Here is a 15856-nt window from a genome sequence, read left to right as displayed (position 1 = left end):
TTGTTATTGTGACACACATTCTTCACTGCTTCTCCCGCTCTTGGGAAATGTATTCAGTAAACATAAGGACATCGAACATGAATATAGACTGCACCACCTCTTTAACTTTACAAATAACATTAAATGATGGTGGCAAATCTGTCTTTATACTGTCAATATCCTATGGAGCTGTCTTTATACTGTCAGTATCCTATGGAGCTGTCTTTATACTGTCAGTATCCTATGGAGCTGTCTTTATACTGTCAGTATCTTATGGAGCTGTCTTTATACTGTCAGTATCCTATGGAGCTGTCTTTATACTGTCAGTATCCTATGGAGCTGTCTTTATACTGTCAGTATCCTATGGAGCTGTCTTTATACTGTCAGTATCCTATGGAGCTGTCTTTATACTGTCAGTATCCTATGGAGCTGTCTTTATACTGTCAGTATCCTATGGAGCTGTCTTTATACTGTCAGTATCCTATGGAGCTAATATGAGACGGTACACTGCAGCTTTGATAGGATTTGTTTTAATATTTTCAAATCTAACTTTAGCTTTATAAATATATTATTCTGTGCATATGATACAAATACTGGCTCATGAAATCAAGGATGGTTTAATTTGAAGATCTGTGTGAATTCTTATAGATTTGTCTTTTGAGTAATGATTGTAATGTAAACAAAATGTCCTAGGGCATGTGGTTCATTTTGTGTTCTACTGTAAATAAAGTACAAAAATTAGAAGCTTCAGTGTTTTAAGTATATCTGCCTCATACTTCTCTTTTGTGGTATTATAATGTTGCCTTTGTCTTGCAGGATCAGAACCCAGCCCAGGCACCAAATATGACCCCAGGGGCACCACCCACATTGTTTAACCCTTCACAGTTTAAAACTGGTCAGCAAAATGTGGCACATGCCAGTGGACCAAAGCTCTACAACCAACGAAGGGTGTATCCCAAGTGATGAGGCAACACCGAAAAATACATTATAAGAATACAGGAGTATCTTAACTATTGATATCTATCTTACACACCTGGAACGTATTTTAACTTCGTAATCAAAGGCTAATAGCCTAATATCGACAAATTAGGATTTATTGTGAGAAAGGTCTGATTTTATTTATCATTTAATAGTAAACTTAGATCGGGGTCAAGTCTTTCACAAGCTGTGCTTTGAGAATAATGGACTGTAACTCCAATGAGACAGGGCTGTGGACACCGCCAGATACATAGTTTTGTTGATGTGGTTTTGGTGATTATTTATTGTTAGAAAGAATTATGATAACATACCTTCCTGTCTAACAGGGAAACTAGAGAAGTACATGTATTTGGTTTAATGTGTTGGTTTGATTTTGTGATGACAATGTCTCCATCAGACTCCATACATTTAGTCATGTTAGATAGTGTCATTTCTTCATCCTCCATGTGTTCTGGAAGGCCTATATGATTTGTACTTTAATTAGATATTCTGTGCTTCATTCACCTTTCACATTTACAATGTATTTACCGATCTTGCAACTTAAACTTTGTCCAGTTTTTTTAAGTCATCTCAAAAACATATTGACGAAAATTTTGTTCCGTTTTTAGATGTTTCTTGGCAAATTTTGTTCAAAGTTCTGCTGTATGATAGACATTTGTAATAACTTAAAATTGGTTTGGTTTCGGTTAAATTGCGGATTGAAATTTTATTGATTTTTTTTTTTTTGAGATATAAGGCCTTTTAGAACTGGACCTTTACATTTTTTATTGTCTAAGTCAGAATTTTTATTGTGAAAAGATAATTACACAACCTCAAATCATTGTCATTAGTTCGTTTTTCATTATTATTGACATGTGATCTGTAATTGGGTGATCAAGTTTATGATTTAAGGTGCTAGCTAATATCTTAGAGAATATGTATGTTTTGCTGTGGAATATTTGTGGAACTTAAAATCCTACTACTATAACTAGGTACTCGGGCTATTCTCTTTGTTTGATCACCCTACGTTTGATATTCTTTCCCCTTCATATTACCAATGGAATACAGAAAGCTGAAAACCAATAGGAAAATATCTAATACAGAAGTTAGACAAGATTGAATTAAAATAGGCAATTAGAAGTCCTGATTGTTTCTATGTACTACATGTAAGTAATATAACTACATAACTAATGTTTCGGTGGGAACATGGAATCAAAGCTGCAAGATATGATTCTCTTGACCATTTTTATGATACAAAAATATATAATGAAAAATTAGTAATATATTGTAGAGGTCAGAAAATAATGGTTTTCACAGAATTTGCAATGATACAGAGATAGAAATCAATGATTTCAAAATCGTTAGTATGGTGTTAGGATAATTAGTAATTGTAATGTCTGTGATATAATGTATTTCAAAAATATACCAATACATGTTTATCATATGTGTACAGACTTTTCTATTTTGTCAATTTTTTCGACAAGTCCACTAAAATCACAGCACGCTTATTCAATACGAAACCTGTTTTTTTTTTATGGTATCTAGACTTTCTTTGTGTGCCATGAAGGTGTCTGCATGACTGAATGGTAGATGAATGTATGAAATGGGATTGTATGGGATAAAAATGTGTGCAGAAGTGCTACTGGAAAGCTGACTGTGAATACCAGTCAGGTTAATGTATGGATTTATGTTTGAATTTTGTTGAATGCTAAGTGATGATATGTATATTTATGGAACAGTAATGGCCAGGAGTACTTTTGGTGTTAAACCAGCCAAATGTTTCGCGAAGTGCATCTTTTTATTGGTATTAGCTGTAATACATAACTGTATACCGGGAAATTTTCATATAACAGTTTATTTTTCACCCTTGGATAAACTATCGTATTTTGCCCCGTATTAGATCATCATAAATGTCGACCAGTATCTGTTTTGCCCGGTGAAAGCCAACACAGTCTTATGTTTGCTCACTATTATAAAATTCTTGAAATATAGATGAAATTGTAAATTTTAATTGAAGTTCTTATTTTGGCATACCTGAAAACTTTGATGTATTAATTGTGCAATATCAATGATTTGCCTTTTATATTTGCTCTAAACAGCCTATATCTGTGATAATTTATTAGATCCTTAACAGCATACTTTAGCCCTACCATCATTGTTCTCTTCAACTTTTGGAAAGAATGTGAAATGGGTGTAAGTTAAATTGTGGCTAAAATTTCCTCATATACAGTATAATTATACAAATTACCTCATTAAAAGTTCTTACTTTGTCAGAAAAGTCGCTAATTACTATATATTTGTTAGTGAAAATATAAAAACACCACAATTCTGATTTTAAATAAATACGAATACAGGGTATTCAGAGTGTACAGGCAAATATTTGGGCCAGCACGGAGTCATTTAGTTAGAAAGTGGTAGTTAGTAAAATCAAGATTAATTGATATCGGGCCAAAGGCTACAAGATAGTTTCAGAGCACATTGTTACTTTATTACTCGGCTTCAAACGTAGTGTATACATAATCTGAAACGGTATCTGTGCTTTAGTCATGTTTTATATTATACAGAAATGTATATCTATTATCTGGAGTAAATGTGCAAAAAATATTTCTTGATATTAAAATTTTATCTCTTTTTAAGTAAAATTATTATTACATTTTTATTGCCTTATTGTGTACATCAACATGCCAAATTAGTGTACTGTTTCAACACCATTTGATTTTCTGTAAAAGAAGATATTGATGGGATTAATATTGAAATAGATGTACGGTTAGATTAATTGAATTAAAATACAATTATTAAATATAATTGTCACATATGACATTTGATGTTTTATTTCTTAATATTTTATTGTTTGATGATGGAGAAGATTTATTGTGAACGTCAAAAGAAGGCAAGAAACCCTATAAAATGTTGAAATGTCTTGACCATTTAGAGTATAATTAATATAGATTGTATAATATTCAGAAAGAAAATGAGATATTCAAACCTTATTTATTTATTTGTTTTATGTTGTTTAATTGATATGAGAGAAAAAATGCATGTACATATATTTCATTCTGATCAAATACTAAATGGATAAGAAAAAATATTTGTTAGATTGACACGTATGAGCTATAAATTAGGATACAATGATATTGTGATTTGTTAGTCATGAAATGATAATAATAAGAATATAAGAAAAGAAAAAGAGAATTGGCATTATAAAGGTATAATGTCACATCATTGGTTTGAATGTGGTTATACATGTTAGCAGAATGTTGAAAGATGACAGATGGATTTTTTTTTTTGATGCCTTGAATTGATAGAAAGATGAAGTATCATTAAGTTCAGATTGTTTATAATGGATGTTTTCACATGAAGAATTGCATTTGAAATTTTGTCGTGCATTTGTGAGCGAGAGTGAGCTCTATTTTCTGAAGGTAAATAAAGGTCATTTAAAGTAAACCTTTCTGTTTTTGACCTACTTTGTAGAGTGGAAACCATAATCGGTTTGTTCATCAGTCATCATGCTACAGAGTATACAGAAAAAAATGATAATTGAATTATAATGCATTTCAATGTGTAGTTTCATATAATACTATATTCATACACAGACTAAAAGTTATATATCAGAAGCATGTCTTTAAGTTAGCGTCCCAACAGTATCATATCCCCAACAAAGTAAAATTGCAGTTTGACACATTTACTATATATGATAGCAAAGTGTTCAATACAACAAATATTTTATTTTCCCCAAACCATTAAAATTCAGCCTTTAGATTTCTTGCACATTTTTTTATTATATAGATATAATATAGATTATGAAATAGATGGGGAACTCATCCACTGCACTAGTATTCGCGATATTTGTCATATATACTTTTTGCAAAATTATAGAAACCATGTTTTTTTGGTTTTTTTTTTTTTTCTCACAAAAGGTGATTCTGCGTATGGCCATTACAGAAGAAATACATTTAACAAGCATTGTTTTTGATGCCTTATACAGCAGAAAAGTGGAGGGGCGTTCTACCTTAAATATCATTTTAAGAGTCAAACGTTTAGTAGATTCATTGTCAAGGTAAAAAGTGCAATGCTACAATTTATTGTCACTTTTGAATACATATTCATGCTGTATTTATCGTCACAAGATTTTATCTAAATCGTATATCATCCCCGATTTCAAGTGATAACTATATTTATCGCTTGCACATGGCATTATATCAGTAGAGGACAGCTTACTAAATGGAATTAAACATTGAATTAAATCACAACTAAATTGGTGATTGGTTGATCTCAAATTTCACTGCCATTCGATCCTATCACTCGCAATTTATGAATGAGCTTGTAATTACATTACAATTCTAATATCTGTTACCCCATCAAAAATCTTGTTGGGTTCACTTTGTACATTACAATGTGTTTTTAACTACTAAACTAAATTGACCACACTATGTGTTCATCGTCTCTCAAATTTCTGCTTTTGTATATAAAACGTAATTATAAAGAATGACAGTCACCTGGTAACGGTTCCATTGTCATCTGTTCATCAGTCATTTGTCACACCTACCTAATATAATCTTACCAAACCATACCGCAATTCTTACTTGGGTATCTCAGACGATTTTCGTTGTTTTATTTGCCAATTGTTATGAGAGGAATGTCGTTAAAACAGAAATTGAATTGAGTGTCAACCAAATTATTGAAATAAATTATATTTGAAATCTTTTCATTTCGTTGATTTTATCACTGTAATTGACAATTATTAGCTCACCTGGACCGTCCGTCCGTCAACGTTTGCTTCAAATCGCTACTAGTCGAAAAGTTCTTGTTGGATTTTTACCAAATTGGTCAGAAACATCCTTGGCAGAAGGGGATCAGATTTTGCATAAATGGTGACTCTGACCCTCAAGGGGCCGGAGGGATGGGGCCCAATAGAGGAAATAGAGGTAATTCTTTAAATCGCTACTTGTCATAAAGTTATGAATGGATTTTAACCTAATTAAGTCAGAAACATCCTTGGGGGAAGGGGAAGAGATTTGGCATAAATGGTGACTCTGACCCCCAAGGAGCCTGAGGGGCTGGGCCCAAAAGGGGAAATTGAGGCAATTCCTTTAAATTGCTACTAGTCATTAAGTTATGAATGGATTTGAACCCAATTTGGCGGGAAACATCCTTTGGGGAAAGGGAACAGATTTTGCATAAATGGTGACTGACCCCCGAGGGGCCAAAGGGGCGGGGCACAATAGAGGAAATAGGGGTAATTCCTTTAAATCGCTACTAGTCATAAAGTTATAAGTGGATTTGAACCCAATTTGGTCAGAAACATCTTTGGGGGGGGAAGCAAAACAGATTTTGCATTAATGATGACTTTGACCCCCAAGGGGCCAAATGGGCAGGGCCACATAGGGAAATAAACGTAATTCATTTAAATCGCTACTAGTCATAAAGTGATGAATGCATGTTCTAAAAAACAATTCTTGAGGTCTTTCAGACCCTTTAGAGAGTCTGGACTTCGTTATTTCTTTAAAGCAGTTGGGATCCCCACACCATAACCATATATAGCATTGTTTGAGATTGACAAATAAAACAAATTGAACATGAACATTATTTTGACATTTGGTCTAATCCAACCAGGTGAGCGATACAGGCCCCACGGGCCTCTTGTTTTATAAGGTTTTTATGGTACGATGGCTGATTGATATGTTGTGAGCCTCATATTGAAGGATTTGAATTTTGGCGGACATATTGTATTATTTTGCAACATAATCCCCTTCAGTATTTATACACTTTTGCCAATGGTGTTTAAGGGCCTCAATGCCACTTTTACAGAACTCCTTTTCTTGGCTGTTCAGAAAGTCATCCACTGAGAGTTGGTGCCTGAAATAGCTGTTTTCAGTTTTTGAAATAGATGAAAGTGATGGAGCGAGATCAGGTTAATGCTCAGTCAATTTAAAGTCACAATCGTGAATGGCAACCATGCCAATGACAGACTTGTGGACAGGAGCATTGTCCTGATGGAATAGCACACCTTAAGTGAGCTTTTCGCGGCGCTTAAGTTTAATATTTTCCCGTAACTGCCTCAGGAGTGAAGCATAGTATGTGCCATTGATTGCTTGTTTTTTTGGAGATAATCTATTAGCAGAACACCATCTGCATCCCAGAAAACCGAGTCCATAACCTTCCCAGCTGATGGAACAGTCTTTGGCGGGGGAGAGCCAGTGTGCTTCCATTGTTTCGATTGTTGTTTGGCCTCTGGGGTAAAATAATGGTCCCATGTTTCATCCATAGTAACAAATCTCTGAAGAATGTTGGCAGGATCTTTCTCAAAAAGGTTAAGATTAGCACGCAATAATGTGCGCCTGGTGTGTATCTGATCAACTGTCAGAAGTCTTTGTAGCTATCGTGCCGAAAACTTTCTCATTGCAAGATCCTTGGTCAAAATGGAATGTACTCACTCTGTGAAATACCAACTCTTCTGGCTATATATCTTTCTGTTTCTCTTCTGTCAGTCCTAACAATATCATGAACTTTATTGACCATTTCTGGGCTTGCAACACTGACAGGCCTTCCAGGACAGGGGTCATCCTCAAGGCTCTGTCGGCCGCGCTTAAATTCCGCCACCCATCTTTTCACTATAGCATATGAAAGGAGCATCTGTCTATAGTATTGCTACCATATCATAGATATCCTGAGGTGTTATAACTTTTTATTCAAATATTGGATCACTGCTCTTTCACCGATTTTGTTCATTTTGCGAAAGCCGCTTGTCTTATTTACTTTAGAGTGCTACCTCGTCGATATCAACTAACCAAATGAGATCAGTTCTTGGGCACACGGCAGATAATTGTAGCACTTCAAAAGAACATACTTGAGTACATCCTTCAATACGAGACTCACAACATATCAATCATACCGGGTATTTCATTCGACATTGGATATATCACCTGTTCTGTAGGCTGAGCGCTCAAGCTAAATTCTTATTTCCTGTCCTGTTATGCCTGTATGTATATTTAGTGCATCTGTATTTCATGCTTTTACCATCAGTCAATCTCGTCGGCTTCTTACTCGCAAGGAATCTATTCAAACAACACTCCGTCATTCAGGACACTTGGAATATCGCACTGTTGTATGACAGCTGCACGTGTGTATTCATTCCCCAGTCCGGAGATAGGAAGGGAACATTGTAATCTCCTCCATTCGTCCGTTCCGATACAACAAGTTCTCCTGGGCCATTTTCTCAGGCTTAACCTTCTTGCGTCCTCGCTGAAGTGTTTACTTGGGATTGTTTTTCAAGTCTAGAGGTCAAAGACCAAGGTTCATGTTAATATAAAATAATAAAAACTTGTTTCAACACCTATCAAATACTTTAACCATTTCGATGGAAACGAAATAACCAAAGGTAAACAGGTAACGTGTAGAAAGATTATATAAAAAAGATACCAGTCTTGGACATTTCAAGCAGTCTAAGCTTTTGATTCTGTAGTTGTAATAGTATTTTGCCTTATCGAATGTTTAAATGATCTCCTTACAAATCTTTATTTTGTAAGTATGTTGTCTTTATTTTATGAATGGAGACTGGAATGTTATTATGTTGGTATGCTCTCTTGTTTTGGAATAGACTGCTCAATTACAAGCGCAATATTTATTAATGCTTGCAAACGCAAAAGAGTTCAACTCATTAGAGGAATACAAAATCATTTTGGAACGTCAGGTTTAGCAGGTACTACCTGAAACGCACAAGAAATTATATGAACGAGCAAAATCGGCTTTACGCTACTTAGTGAAAACAAATTGCGAGACATAAGCAAGCTGAAAAGTATGTGATAGATCACATCACCTTCATTGAGGCAAAGGGTGAGATAGGGAAATCCAGCTACATCCATAAACAACGACCAGTTCAAAGGTATTGATTGCAACGATGAGCTCTTAGAGTTTGTTCAGGAGATCTGCATGAATTGTAACACATATCACTTGTACTACCAGGTTGCGCGATATTTGGGTTCTGATGGAGCATCTGCTGATGTTGACACGAGAAGCCAAGCCGATATTCTGCACCCGAGTGTATGAGGTAAGAGAAAGAGTAAGTCACCGTGTTGGTAAAGGGGGTAAAGAGTTATGTCTCGGAGTCAACATTTTTGTCAAAAGCAAGGTTCTGAGACCAAATCCTACCGCCGCGTATTGAAGTATTTTGGACAGAGCAGATGCTTTGCCAATATTCTAGTCTAAAATGTTTCCTCTGAAGGTAGACTTCCTTTGCACTCCCTATCAATATTAGTCACTGACTATTTCTCTTTACTCTAACCCGGAAATTAAGTAAAAGTGATTATATTTCTGATACTGCAGGAAATGCAGACGAGTTTTTGAAATTAATAAGTTAATAATTTGCAACGATCCCCTGGTCATTAATTTTGGTGAAATTAGATTCCATGTCTGTGCTCACAGATTGTCTAACCAGCATTCGACATTGACAAACTTGCTAATTTCATGTCTGGAATAGATTTGTAATGACATCATTTTATACCATCGAAAAGTTTATTTTATTCCTGAGAACTTGGAAGTCCAGTGTAATGGTTCATGGAGCAATATGTTGATCCATTGCTTAACCGAATTAGATCAGATATCCTGTATACTTTTTAGATACATGTACTTTTATAATAAATAAGATATTTAATAAATCACGTGCATACATCTTATGTAATTTTCTTTATAAGATATATCTTTATGCTTTTCTTGTCTGCATGTGTTAAATACTTTTTAAGATATCCTATATACCGGGCTGGTAATTTATAAGATGTATAGTCTTATATATATATCATAAAGGTTAAGTAAGGTATGATAGATAAGACATTCAACATATTGCTCTATAAATACATCACAACTTCGCTTGCCATACCGATGGAGCATGTATGTATGAATCCCCTCAGTGAGCGGATCACATATTAGCATACAGTCTTAATTAATTGTGAACCACTTTGAGACGGCTATATTACACTCGTCACATCTCGGCCGATTCCGTACCTACATATGAAGGGTACCGGAATCGGCCGAGGTTAGCCGAATTTGTTACTGTGATAATGCGGTATATGACATAGCAAATGCCGCTCGGATTGCAAATGTAGTAAAATACCACATAAAGTTAGACTGTTATATATGTCATCATTTGGCATGATTGGTCCAATAACATATCTGATCCATGGTGTTAGCAAAAGGTTTTGAATGTCAAATACATCCCGGTAACATGTTAAAAGATATTTTTCAATATAAACAGTTTCACCAAATAGATTGATCTCTTGCTTTGGATCCAGAATATATCATTAAAAGGGGATGAGGGCCTGGAAGTACCTTTCCTCATGTCACGTGCCAGGTATCATGGGCCATGTAATCACAACAACTACTGACCATCAGTTGGCTGACGAAGACCATGAGAGATATTCTTGGTAATTAAATGTTGCTTTCAGTTTTGAATTTAATAATGTAATAAAAAGTCTGTTAAGATATCTATTAACCGAAAATAAGGGGTCAGCTATTTGTTTCATAAGTAGAAAAACCTGCATTTTAATATATAAGACACCAAATGTAATTTCTTCAATGATTCTCACGTAACCCGTTTTCCTGATCTTTGATTCAAGCTTTTTATAAATTGTGTATTTCCATATGTATTGATTAATTGAACAACAATGAGACATATTGAACAGATATGGTTTATTTCAACAAACACTCGAATTGTCTTTAAACGCAAGTGATCTTCGATAATTCCCCACAAAAACATCGTCTATTTTAATTGATATATATATATCTAAATTATGTGTAATGGCAAAAACGTATGAAACTTTCTATTTCCTTGAATATTACACGAAAATGCGATGTTTGAATGTAGAAAATCGGAGGTTATTATTATCGGTACGATAATAACAAAACGTATTTTTCATTTTCATTTATTCAACTTGCCATGTATTTCCACGTGGATATCGTAGACCATATGGCTTTAAACCAACGTAAAATAGTAAAACACTACGTGCGCAGAGCTCGCCCTACCTGTACTTGCTGCACATTTTGATCGATATTTATACCTAAATTAACTTACAGTCTTAAATTATTCAAATAAAGTTGCTCCAGGTAATGAATAGAACCATGGACGGGATATTATCACTAGACACCTTATTAATTACGATATTACTCTAATTGAAAGTACCATCCCGGTAATGGAATATTAATAATAAATGATTGGAGGAACAATCCCTTTAGTTCTCGTCATAGATAGGAATTTTGAATTACTGAGTGCTATCTGTACTTTTACAGCAATACACATGCATGTTCTTTTTAAAGATATATCATCCTTGCATACGCTAGTGTAAATTTTTATTTATTCCATTTTATTTTTTATCTTTTTTTTTAATTATCACATTTAAGCAAGAATAAGAACATCTACACATGTAGTTGCACAAATATAATTTCCTCAGGAAATCTTCCAGAAATGTTGAAAAGGAAGGATGTATGATATTTGGAATGTATTGGTGTCTGATAGTCCACAGAATGACAGAAATGTCTCAAACACTACACATCGAAGACAAATCATTCAATGAAGTTAAATGTGTCAATGATGGAATGAACATAATTAAAATCGAGGCACAAAAGTTCACGGCGCCAACTGGGACGGATTTAATGTCTGTATGAAACACCGATACATTTAGATTTAACGAGTTGTGAGAAAGTCCCTCGAAACTTTTCTCCTATGACAATATAAATAATGAAATTGATGCTTGAATTAATAACGTATAAAACATTCACAATATCAACTAAATACGTTCTTGTATGACTATCCTCAAACGTGTACATATAGTAGACCTGGTTGATAAATCCGAGAGTCTGTATCAGGGTGAATATTGTCATGATCAGTATGAGCACAAGTGTGACATGGTCCTTGGCGGAATTCCTTCTTAGTCCTAGTCGTTTGCGCTTGAGACGTTTTCTCATCAATTTTCTCACAATGAAAATGTTAAGGTTTAACAAAACCATAATAGGAATCACAAAATTGATCCCGGCATATATCCACACAGCATATACTTTCTGATAAAAGAAACTCTCTCCAAACTCTGTGAGATAAACAGAGTAGCAAGTTACAGTGCTGCTACTGTTGTAGCACGGCGATTCTTCTATCTTCACCGCCAGTATTCGTGGGATATTGTAAAGCGCCGAGAAAAACAGTACCCCAAAAATGGACACACGAACTTTGAACCTTGAGAAGATTCGGGCGTGCATTTGTGAATGACACACACATACATATCTGTCAATAGATACCAGAACTAAAATGTACTCGTTACATAACTGTGACGTCATAAGGAAGAAGTTGATCACGATGTATCCGCGGGTGTTGAAGACATTAAGACCAATATCAGGATTCAGGCACACTGCTAGTAGTATTGGCACAGATAAAGCAACGAATGCACAGGTTATAAAGGCAATGTCGGACAACACCAATGCCTGTAGATAAATACTTGTGATGGGCTTCATTGTCTTCTTCTTTAAAACCACTGCCGTCAAAATATTCCCCACGTAACCGAAAGCTACCACAAGTGGCACTACTACTCCGTACATTATGAAAATTATGTCGTCATATAATGAGGGTCTCCCCACCGATTCCTCCCGGAAGCTGTTGTTGAAAAGATGATATTCGCTGGAGTTAAGATGAAACCCCATCCTGTCGGTTGAACTCAGACTCGCCTTAGTGTTGTATTCTGTCGATAACTTGGGCGGGATGGACGCTGGTTCTAATAAACAAAGATAATCAATATGAATAATTGAATATACTTATTATGTGACTCGGGGCATATTAAGGTGAATGCGTTCAAGTGTTTATGTAATGCGTTCGAGTTATATTGATTGGTATATATCAATATTTAACCATCTTTTAATACAGATTATAATATTGTATTATACAACTTACAACTATAATATTTTAGAAATATCTTCACAAATTTGACAATGAATTAACAAACAGATAATGCAAATTAAGTGAATAACACGTTTGGACGGCGCCCAAACTCTCGTTTACCGATAATGAGGTCTTGCAGAGTCCATAACCCTGAAAGCTCATGCGCGAATTGAAAGTCTTTTCTAGATCAGCGTTCGCGAAATGTGCTATTTACGAATGTGTATGAAATGGTAAGCTCGCGAAATAATTTGATTACAGTTACAATTATTTTGAATAAATTCTGTCACTACACGTCCCCGTAGAAACTGACGATATTTGTAAAGAACTTATCTTCAAGACAATTTCTTAACTAGGGTTTTCATATACAATGGAACTTCGTTAACTCGAGTTATCCGATTGTTCGAATTAACAGGTCAATACATGTAAATATATATGTAATGTTTCGTTCTGTAACTTGTAGTTTGGTGTAGTTTTGCCGATATACAGTCACGATACAGTTTCTTTCACTTAGTCACTTCAATACATCAGTACTTTTCATCGCCAAGAGTTGTTGTTATAAGATTCCACCGACAATTTCTTTAATGAATTTATGAAACACTTATAATAGCATGTATGTTTGTAGTGCCGATATATTCAGTATTACAAACGGAATTTCGCTGTTAAAAATGTCGGCGTTTACCACCGATCGTTGTTGGACACGAAAATTATACTCCGTGTTATTCGATCATTTCAAATAGGATTTTTATTGTTGGGACCAAATTTTCACTTCGTATTATCCGAGTTTTTCGAGTTTTCCGAGTTCGAGTTTTCTTTACTAAGATAAAGAGAGAATTCGGCCGGGACTGACGAGGTACTTCGAGTTAAGCGGGTATTCGAGTTTTCCGAGTTCGAGTTAACGAAGTTCCACTGTATTGTATATATATGCTGATGAAACAAATACCCTATGAATGACAAGTAACCATTAATTTCCATTAAAGATGTTGAATATTTATCCCTCTAATGTATATTCTATGCATAACTTTTACTTCAAAACAGAATATACCACATAGGCGACATCAATCGCGATTTCAACAAACGTGTTAAGATATGTACGGTCACAGACGACTTATGGAAATAAGTTACACTGATCATATATTCCCTATTGGAAGACGAGATAAACATTTCAATATTTGTTAAATTCTTGTGATGAATTTTAGGAAAGTTTACATACCGTTTTTCACCTGATCGTGATGTAAAACATTCTTCAAAATGATTAACGTATAAAATTGAATTCATCCCAGGATCAAATGTACATGTCAACACATCCAAAGACTGTATCTATTCCTGCTTGAAACAAGTACGACACCACGGGATGAGAGTAAGTGGTCGATATACCAAACGTCAATTACAGACGCTAGAATCATCGAGTACACCGCAAAGCAAGGGATTATTGTTATATAACTGGACATACGGGCACGACTTCGAGGTGACACGGTTCAGTCAGAAGTGAACAATTATGATTTCAGTTGTTCTAAATTGTACCATTTTCACCAAACCTTTATCATACGGAATGATGGGGGGTATCAAAGATGTCTCTAAATGTACAGAATATAAATCGATTCTGAGTTGATTTCTTAAACACTTTGGCACCAGGGCTCAGTTGTTCAGGCGGAGATTGGACTAATTGCAGTTTAACAACAGTTTCAAAATCACAATGAACTTATTTCTGTTTAAACTAGCTGAACAAATTGATTTGAAACTCTATAGCACTCCTACCTGCTTAGTTTTAGGACTATACACACTCAGCATTTGAAGTAGAGGAGAAATATGACAGATCAAGTAATTTCAAATAAAAGCTAATCACCTTTTGAACAACTGGAAAATGTTGATTAATCTTGTAAACTTTCCTTGCGACATGTAACAAAATTGTACACCAACTATAACTTTGCGGCTTTAACATTAAAGTGTTGGTCAGTAGCCAACAGCTGACAATGGCTTGATTCCTTCATATGACTAAACTTTAAAACTAAGGTCATTGGATTAGACACAATGTCTTGTTGGATATCTCAGAAGTAAAACAGACGAACACTATATATCTATTGTAGATTTTAGAGAAGATTAAGTATGATAACATCTGTTTGTTATGAACTAAGACATTACGGTACCTGTTATTTCATCCAATGACATTAACTCTTCATTCACCTAAATACGTATACCTAAGATTGGTCCTGTTTCTCCCTTATCTACGCCGGCAAACGTTTTTAAAGTGATTCAATAGCATTGAGTATATAAAGTATAATCACGTTTATTACGGGGCTGAACTTCAGCTGATCTACAAATTCGGCTGCTTGACTGTCTTTCACAGATGAATATACATTTGGTACCAATAGTATTAAAGTGTTATGTTCGAGATGTGGCTTGCTATATGTTATACCTTAGCAATTGAAGACACTACGATCAGAGTCATGCTCAGGCGACCTTGGAGTTGACAGCGTCGTCATGGAAAGTGTCGGTGTGATTTCTTTAATCGGAACTATATTAGCTTAAAACAGATCCAGAAGTAATCTCGGGCCGACAACAAAAGCATTACGGCTGCACCAATACATCACCAAAAATGTCTCGAAGAGTTTATAGTTGGACTTGAGCGGATTTCCCTAAGTTATGCAGAGTAAAGAAATTATTCAAATTAAAATTGGAACTCGTTGATCGAATGACCACATTAACTCCCGCCAACTTTGTTACAAACCTGAACGCGTTTTGAGCGCTCTAATATGTATTTTATAAGAATTGGGTGTTCCATTAAAATTATATCAGCTATACATTATAAACAAATGAGTCCGTGGTGAAGTTTAATGTTCCTTTTATTTGTGGCATCGTCATCGGTCACTTTATCATGAGAAAAGCTTCTATACATATGCACATTAGTTTTTATGGGAAAAAAATGCCATTCATTTATTCATTTACTGCAAACGATCTTTACTAGCTAGCAGGGACAACCTGTAGCAAAGCTGTGTGATAAGCGTGACAATT

The 15856-nt window shown here is 34.9% G+C and overlaps 2 protein-coding genes across 2 annotated transcripts in view; one reads left to right on the top strand and one right to left on the bottom strand.

Annotated features, from left to right (window-relative positions):
* LOC117321945 overlaps positions 1-5640 on the top strand; it is a 44006-nt gene extending 38366 nt beyond the window's left edge. The window contains 1 exon segment of the mRNA XM_033876578.1: positions 796-5640. Within this exon segment, the coding sequence (XP_033732469.1) occupies positions 796-942 (147 nt within the window). The 3' untranslated portion in view covers positions 943-5640.
* Positions 5641-10602: 4962 nt separating this feature from the next.
* Positions 10603-12626, bottom strand: LOC117341432 (FMRFamide receptor-like). The gene has a single exon (XM_033903285.1). It carries the CDS (start codon positions 12610-12612, stop codon positions 11575-11577), a length of 1038 nt encoding a protein of 345 aa, XP_033759176.1. The 5' UTR covers positions 12613-12626; the 3' UTR covers positions 10603-11574.
* Between the last annotated feature and the right edge of the window lie 3230 nt (positions 12627-15856).

This window comes from Pecten maximus, chromosome 2 (assembly GCF_902652985.1).
Source record: "Pecten maximus chromosome 2, xPecMax1.1, whole genome shotgun sequence".
NCBI lineage: Eukaryota > Metazoa > Mollusca > Bivalvia > Pectinida > Pectinidae > Pecten > Pecten maximus.
The sequence above is the reverse complement of the archived record's forward strand: the minus strand, read 5'-3'. Positions and strand labels throughout refer to the sequence as shown.